Source organism: Drosophila yakuba, unplaced genomic scaffold, assembly GCF_016746365.2.
Source record: "Drosophila yakuba strain Tai18E2 unplaced genomic scaffold, Prin_Dyak_Tai18E2_2.1 Segkk2_quiver_pilon_scaf, whole genome shotgun sequence".
Taxonomy (NCBI): domain Eukaryota; kingdom Metazoa; phylum Arthropoda; class Insecta; order Diptera; family Drosophilidae; genus Drosophila; species Drosophila yakuba.
Window position 1 is genome coordinate 1,618,890 of NW_025048801.1, and position 8,641 is coordinate 1,627,530.

Consider the following 8,641-nt stretch of genomic DNA (forward strand, 5'->3'; position numbering starts at 1 on the left):
ATGGCAGTGTTTTGTCTTTCCTATACTTAGAGATCATAAATCAGACTGGTTGAAATACTTTTCTGAGGTGATCAGCTCTGTTCATGTCACTACGAGCCCAGTTACCGGTACAGTTACGGATGGGTACAACAGTTTCTGTTGATGCCGGTAGATTCATATGGGCTTTCCACAATAAGTTCATTGTGCTGGTGGACGTTAGACTCTCGATGTAACTTAGTTGTAGGCACCGGACAGTGATCAGATGAATGTTCTGAAAGTGCCTCAGCTGTAATCATGGATGGGGATATCCTCTTGGTGATGGCAAAGTCAATCAAATCTGGTAGCTTCTTAGGATCTGCTGGCCAGTATGTAGGCGCCAGTGTGTGGTAAGAACAGTCCCTTCATCTTACAGACCAATAAGTCTACTCTCATGTATTTTGAAACTATTCGAAAAGTGCCTGCTAATCCGACTTAAGCTTCATCTGAGCGCCCACAACATAATCCCAGCTCATCAATTTGGATTTCGTGGTAGCCACGAAACCATTGAGCAGGGGAATCGAATAACGGCGGAACTGTTTTGAAAAATCGAGAATATTGTACATCCGTATTTTTAGACGTATCCCAAGCTTTCGACAGAGTCTGGCTTGACGGCATAATGTTTAAAGTTAAAAAAACCCTACCCGAAAGCACTTACATACTTCTAAAGTTATACCTCTACGAAAAAAATTTTTCCGACAGCAGATGAGGTAATGTACCTGGGAGTACATCTCGACAGAAGACTCACATGGCGCAAGCACATTGAAGCCAAAAAAAATCCAACTTAAACTTAAAGCCAACAACTTACACTGGCTCATCAACGCTGGCTTTTCCGTCAGCTTAGACCAAAGGTCTTACTCTATATTTAAACCCATCTAGACCTATGGCTCACAGCTATGGGGCAATGCAAGCAACAGCAATATTGACATCATACATAATCAAAGATCCTCAGAACCATCACTTGGGCACCGTGGTACGTTCAAAATGAAACCATCCAAAGAGAAATTTTCCACCTGTCACCAATGCAATTACGGAACTTAAAATAGGTTTGTTCGCAGCCTAACCACCTAGCGAGAAGTCTAACACAACTCAGCAGTAGCTCCGCTTTCGTCGAAAGGACCTACCATCCCAGCGAATAAACTGTTAGAATAAATAAAATCAAAGTAATAAAAAAAAAAAAAAGTATGTAGGCGAACCTGGAGAAACATAATTAAGCTTGCTTTGCGGTTTAATGCGTTGTACAGCATTTTGGGGTCGCTATCAGAGATCCCCAGTACATGTGCCTGGCATTCCAATCGCCTGTTGCAACAAACCTTTCGCCGAGCGTGTCGAAAAGTGTTGCGAACTCGTTCTCAGATATTGGGAAGCGGGGTGGGCTATAGACAGCAGACAGAGTGAGTGCACCGTAGGCAGTCTTCATGACAATTACTAAGAAAGTGGTGCTTAATTCGAGGTTCTAGTTATCCAAGTGATTTGTAAAGTCAAATTTGTATCCTGGCATTTGATAATTGTACTTTTTAGTATGGTGAGTCTCTGAGAGTAGCATAACATCAATGTTTTTGTCGGCTAATAACTGAGCAAGTTCTAGCTTGTGCCGCAAAACGCTATTAGCGTTCCAGGTTGCTATTATTAAGGGAGTCATTATTCTGTTTTAAAAGAAACGAGCATTTTAATAAAAAATAAGATCAAAAGTCTTTGAAGTCTCACATCGCCCAATCTAAGGCCCATAAATCGCCCAAAACTGTCAGTATGGAAATTGCTCTATTCATTTGCCAAAAAACTTTTTGCCACGCCCACTCTAACGCCCACAAACTGCCAAAAACTGTCAGTATGGAAATTTCTCCTTTGCATTTCCAGGCAATATATTTCATAAAAATAAATTTAATGTTCAATGTTCAATATTGTTTAGCCCTCAGAGCGACGTTTGTAGTCGTGAATAGCCAACAATTTTTGTTGACGTGCGAGCCGTTGTACGGTGATGAATTTAATACTTCCCGCTAAAAACAATTATAGTCAACTTGTCATTATCTTTGTATGTTTGACGGACAACCTTGACAAAAGGGGATCTAATTGCGCGGCCCGCGCCGATCTATCAGGCATGCGGACGCATGAAGGGGGGGAATGTGGCCGAGACATTGCCCGATCGTTTTACGATCAAGCTACAGCTTAGCTTGTGGGGCAGTGAGGACTGCTGCCTGACTCTCGTTATTTATTTTATTATTTTCTTTATGTTCGTGAGGTGAGGGGCTCACCAAGATCCCACGACGAGCAATCGACGAGCTTACGCTGGTAACCTGGTGCCCGAACATCGGATTCCTCTCCCTCGGCCTTAGTCCTTACCCAGGTCACTGGCGCTAATACGCCGACGTAACAATAACTCATAAGCTCTTGCATAGTTGCTTGCATGAATGCCATGAAGTCATTCTTTCTTTCTTTGCTGCAAAGAAAGCACAATCGCTTCAACGTCAATTGGCTGCCGTTGCATGTTGTCTTGAGTGTTTCTTCGATGAATTGGGTTGAAATTTTAGTGAACTTGCAAAGGCAAAATTTGGCACTGTTCGGTGGCTGACAGACGAAGAGATGTTAGTTGTAGTCGATTTCATTACTTTGTTAATTGCTGGTGTGGAACGATTATGAGCTGAAGCCACTCGTTTGTTTAGAGGACTCTTAAGTTCCTTTTAAACAATGCATTCTCGCCAAATGGCTGTGTGTTTTTTGCTACAGTTGCTGAATAATTTATTTGAACTGTCGTTCTTGTTCTTAGGACACATTGATGTACTGTGAGCATCACTGCAAACGACGCAGATGGATTTAAGGGTGCAATATGCTTTTGAGTGCCCATATTGGCGGTGGTGAACAGTACAGGCTGCCTGAGCTTGTGTGGTTTTGCGACTTATTTTTGGGTGGCGCGCAGATCGCGTTGACTCATTTTTAGACTGTCGATATTTAATTTTTAAATGTTATGTTTCCACAAACAAGAAAGTGGTTAGCAAAAACATTGCGGCTTTTCGCTGATCTTTTGATTATATGTTTTTTTAGTTATTTACTTCACTTAAATTGATTGATTTTGTAAGGAGCTCAATGAAACACGTCCTACCCCTACGGTGGTCAATAAACACTAATTAAATTTAATTTTATCTATTCATACCAAACGGACAAAGTCAGGCAGCACAGTTGGTCTGGCAACGCCTCTCAGTTTGTTCGATCGGTTGGCAGCATTATCAGCTGGCTCACTCCCTCGTTTTTTGCGATTGGTTGGTAGCACAATCAGCTGTTTAGTCAGCATGTCCTCCCGCCAAAATTTTTTATATTTTACAATTGGCCGAAAAAGAATTTTTTATCCTCGTTTTCCCACCTGTGAACGTGCAGCAAACACGGGGTGGAACTTCGGTGCGTCTTTGCACATCCTTCAACTATTTTTGACAGTGACGACCTTAGAAATAATAAATTTTGCACGGCGTTTAAAAACACATCCGGTTTAGGCTGGAACTAACAGTAATAGTCTCAAGCGTCAAACACTATAAGCCAATAGCAAACAACTTAAAACCTGACATACAGATCCCACACACAAGAACATCCTTAACGACGGAAGTCATTCACACGAAACGAAATCGACAGAACGAACCTCATCGTACCATATTATGACAACTCTTAAGATAACATACTAACTAATAACATATATTAATATGTTTTTTTATACAAATGTAATACTATATATATTTAGAATCAAACGAAAATATTTATTTCAAAATAAAAAATTAATTGACTGAAGTTAATACAACGTGTGTACGCTGCGCATTTTAATAGTGACTGAAATAAGTTTACATATTTTAATACACCATATTCGTTAGACTGAGATTACCAATAAATAAATGAAAAAATGTCAAAACATTTTTCAAAACTGAGGGCGTGGAAGCTTATGCCGGTTTGTGGGCGTGGCAAACAAATTTGGACGTGGCACACAGTTTTTTGGCATTTCGATAGAAATATGGGCAAGAAAACTATGGGCATGTTGCATGGGAACATGGGTCTCTTGAATCTGTATTTCAGCTTTCAAGCTTTTATATTTTCTGAGTATGAAACGCTCATATGGTCGAACAAACGGACAAACGGACACGGTCAAATCGACTTCGGTGTTGATCCTGAACAAGAAAATATGGTTGGAGACGCTTCCTTTTGCCTGATACTTACTTTTCAACAAATCTATTGTACTCTAGTTACTCACTTTGGCAAACACAATACACCAGATACTACTCGCTGAAAATGACAGAGAGAAAACGGCTTTCTCAGTAAAATCGGAAAAAGGAAAATTGAAGATTTCCTTTTGGGCTAAACAACGAACCCATTTTTCCAAATTGAAACCGATGAAGTGTCCAGGGAACAAATATGGTAATCATTTTATATCTACGTCAATGATGTGGCAATACAAAAAAATACCTATCAATTTTGATAAAACTCAGCGCCAGGCATTCGAACCACTTTAAGTTCTTCCATCTGAAAATATGATGTTGCTATACCCATAATATATGAAGGCTTTAATAACTTTCAGGGACAATGTGATGCGGTAAAAAAAGGACCTAATCAACGCAATATTATGCGAACTACCAGTATTTGCATTCACTCAAAATAAATTAATAGAGACATTCCCGAAAACCACCATTCGTTATACAAACTTCATGGTAACATCTTGGACACAAATAAGCAGAGGGTAAACACTACCCCAGAACAGAATAGGGCTCATAGAGCACCCCAAGAAAACGTGAAACCAATTCTGCAGCATTTTTTTTACTCCAAAATGACTCAATTGGCAAATTAAGTTGTTACAAATTGTAAAGTCAGTCAAAAATCTGGTTCCGACACCTTCAAAAACATGATTTTGGAGAAACGCCCATTCCTTTATACACATTCATTTGTAGGGGGTGGCCCGATTTTGAGAATTTGCTCAAAAGGAGCTCATAGAACCAAAAAAAGTACAGATAAATTTTAACACAAAGACCGAAGAACACCTACACGCGCTAAAAATCACAGTAAGTATCTCAACGCAAAAACAAAACAAGTCAATACGGAACATTTATACGAAACCTTGCGTTCAAGAATTAAGATATTTATTTCTGAACTCCAGTACTTAAAGTTATTAGTCACACTAACAAAAATTGGATTGGTGATTTTAGACTCCAACGATTTAGTAATTATATTCCATGAATGGGAGCATTCATAATGAGAGTAGCTCAACTTAAGGGGTTACATATGTTGCGGTCGGTCAAAAAGTCGAAAATTTTTGTATTCTTGTATATGTCTCTAAAAATGTGATCAAATTTTCATAAAGATTGAAGTAGTAGAAACAAAGTTATAGCTTTTTCATCTTGCTCCGTTAGAAAGGCTTGGCGCTTCAAGTCTCGCGATTATCTCGGAATGATGTTTTTCCCAAAACGTCATTGCGGTGAAATCAGCCTAGAATGGAAGAAAATAATGGACAGGATGTCCAGCACAATGACACTACTTTTTAATTTGCGGAAAACAGGAACATTAAAGCCGACAGCGGTCGTCAAATAATATATGTTGGGTATAACAGCGCTTCCCTCCATACAACATTTTGTAGGAAGTTGTCCTACACAACCTGATCCCAACAGATGCACATAAGAGGCACTGCACACTGCACTACTCGACACCTTCGACAATGAAGTTATCATCAACATTGATGAAACTATTATGGTCAATAGGCAACTAGTACCTTACACGAGGAAATAAAGGTGATAATGCGAAACATCGTTAAAAAATCTCCAGCGGCAGCTACATCAACGATCCTTGACATAAAAGGCCAAGAATAAATATCCGAAAGAAGAAATATTTGTATATACTGAAACATTTGGGTTGGAATTTAATTACGCATTTGATGGATTTAATGATGAAATATAAATTAAATTTGCTGTCGGGTAATCGGTTCTGATTTCTGTTGCATGAATGTACGCCACAAATGCAAGATTGAATGTAGAAAAACCATTTATATTTTTTACTCGATTTGAGTTTGTGTTGAGAGTAACTAGTTCCTTAAACGAACGGTCTGTGCTCAACCAAAAACCAATTTCGTGTTTCCCTTTTGATCTGCTTATTTGCTGACCGTTTTGCAGCGAGCGAAGAAAATAAAAATCTATAGCATTTGTATGAGTGTATATGCGAATGATCAGTCTACTTGTAATCACGCTTGTTTTTCTGGATTCGGAGCGTTTCGAGTGTTTTAACTTTTTATGGGGTCGCGATCACAACAAAAAAGTGTTTTTTTTTTTTATAATTTAATTCAGAAGACAATAAGCCTTTGTTAGCAGGCTCTCACGCATCAAATTTAAATCTGCATTTAATTGCAAAATATTCGGAAGTATTTAATGAGTTCCAGATTGACGACAAATTACAACAAAATATTCAGGCATGCTCCGGTAATCGAATTCGTAAGATTTTTCGATTTGTAAAACGGGCACATTTGTCTGGCCGAAATGAAAAGCAAATGCCTTTTTTTATATCAAATCAGATCTTATTTACTAAGGGAAAAAAGTATTTAACTCAGTGGTCTATTGATGTTAATTCCACATTCACTTAGTTATTTTATAAAAAATATATTTCTGACCCCACCTCAGATTTGACAAACAAAATGTTGCCGTCGGCAACAATAATTTACGATTTGGTAAGGGGTCGAAGTACGTCGCAAAAGCTATCCCGAAGGTAGCCATACTGTTCGTGGACAGGCAGATAAAAGTACTTATAAAATATAAAATAATTCATTAATTAATTAAAAGGAGGGCCACACGTGTTCTTTGTAAATAATGCTATATAATTTAATTACTTAAATGGTCAAAGTACGGTAAAAAGTAATTGCGAACATCGGAAAAAGGTGGCAACTCAAGATTTTACTCAAGCAAAAATTTTGCGAAAACCAGAGCAGCTAAAAACGAAATCGTACGATTTGGCCCATATCGAAATCGAAAAATGGTTACGATTACCGGAGCATGCTTATTATACCATTATGCAATATTATTATATATGTAAAGATTGTGACCACCGCCTTTTTTATTTCTGGATAGCGAATGTTTTTGACAGATATTAAACTCAATTTTTAACGCGCCTTCGATGAATCCCATATCCCATATGTGACAAAGAGCTCCTTAAGTACAGAAAATGTTAATTTGCTACTAGTTGTAAAGCTTTATACTGAATAAGTAATAAATCTTATGCTTACATATAATAAATATGTTAAAATTTATGCTAAGTTTTGTTTAAAAGGCACTGAAGACAAAAGATTGTTTCGATTTTTCGCTCTTCTGCTGACCCTCATTGAGCGAGCGTTCAATTGAATCGCTCTCTCTGAGTTGTTGTTGAGTGAGCATAATAATAACCATGCAACTGAGAACAGTTAAACAAAAACCAAAACAAAGAGAAACGAAGAGTTATGTTCAGAGCCAGAGCACACGCGCATCGTCTTTTACGAATGACAGTCGAGAGGTATTTGCGAGCTATGCTAGAAACACATTTCCAGTGTAAGCAACTTATAATAATAATAATATGGCAGTGTGTACACAGTATTAATGACGCGTGGTATGATCATATCGTTGAAACAAGGTCAAACTATTATATTAATCTAATAATTCTGCCTTAGATATGAGGTCTTATGTAGATCCAGATTATTCTATAGGTCGCAACTTGCGGCAGAGACATAGAAAAAAAGGAGTATCTAACGAGTATTCACATCATTTGGATACCGAAAATAAAAAAAAGGGCAGAAAGAAATGTCAAAATGGAGCATATGATGAATACGGAAATATTCGCTTCAACGGTCTGGACATTTGTAAGGGTAAATCAATCCTAAGATAGCCGAATCTAAGAAAAACATATTTCAGGCGACTGTATGAATCAAGAATGTGATGGTTGCTGGTATAAGTGCCGAGGTTGTGGCTCAACCAGGTGTGGTCCTCAATGTCGCTCAAATCGAAAGCTTTTTTATGAGGACATTACATATGACGGAAAAGATTTAAATATTCAAAATAAATATATTCCAAAATAAAGTAACATCTAACACTTATCTTAAATATTTATTGGTTTAGAATAATACAACTTTTAAATTATCATTTTGCTTATTGAAAAAGAAACTATTGATTTCAAACATCAAAATGAAAACTTTAGACGCTAAGGCGGTTCGTTCATGTGAAAAAAATATTTAAAAATGGAGTAAATACCCACCAATTCCATTCATTGTTCTTCATTAGGTAATTTCTACTCATCAGTGGCGTTTAATCAGAGCTCAATTTGTGTGAAACTCGGTAAGACACGCACTAAAACAGCGCAAAATGAACACCTTTACCGCTGTTTATGCACATTTTTAACTGGAAAATCACCAGATTTTAATTTTTTTAATCGCTATGTCCCCACTAATATATGCAGTGAGAGAAATTTCCATAGCATTTTTTCCTGCTTTTAATGATCAATTTTCATTAAAGTTTCACTAAATTTCATAGGTTCTTAATAATTCATCATCGAGTTATTTATTTTATTATATTTAAGTTGACTTTTTATACCCGTTACTCGTAAAGTAAAAAGGTATACTAGATTCGTTGAAAAGTATGTAACAGGCAGAAGGACG

At 37.5% G+C, this 8,641-nt stretch overlaps 1 protein-coding gene and 1 long non-coding RNA gene across 2 annotated transcripts; one reads left to right on the forward strand and one right to left on the reverse strand.

The window, feature by feature from the left end:
- Positions 1–5,103: 5,103 nt before the first annotated feature.
- On the reverse strand, positions 5,104–7,584 carry LOC120322244. The gene is made up of 2 exons (XR_005562005.2): positions 5,747–7,584; positions 5,104–5,466 (listed from the first exon to the last, which is right to left on the reverse strand). It is a non-coding gene; the product is annotated as an uncharacterized LOC120322244 (long non-coding RNA).
- A 52-nt stretch (positions 7,585–7,636) lies between these two features.
- Positions 7,637–8,090, forward strand: LOC26536353 (ARL14 effector protein). Its single transcript, XM_015189832.2, has 2 exons — positions 7,637–7,849; positions 7,902–8,090. Exons 1-2 carry the CDS (start codon positions 7,663–7,665, stop codon positions 8,063–8,065), a joined length of 351 nt encoding a protein of 116 aa, XP_015045318.1. The 5' UTR covers positions 7,637–7,662; the 3' UTR covers positions 8,066–8,090.
- The last annotated feature ends 551 nt before the right edge of the window (positions 8,091–8,641 follow it).

Bases quoted from the DNA above. Each gene is read 5' to 3' on its own strand.
- LOC26536353 (XM_015189832.2), top strand. From the start codon at position 7,663: ATGAGGTCTTATGTAGATCCAGATTATTCTATAGGTCGCAACTTGCGG. The intron at 7,850-7,901 runs GTAAGGGTAAAT...AACATATTTCAG, and splicing joins CTTCAACGGTCTGGACATTT to GCGACTGTATGAATCAAGAA.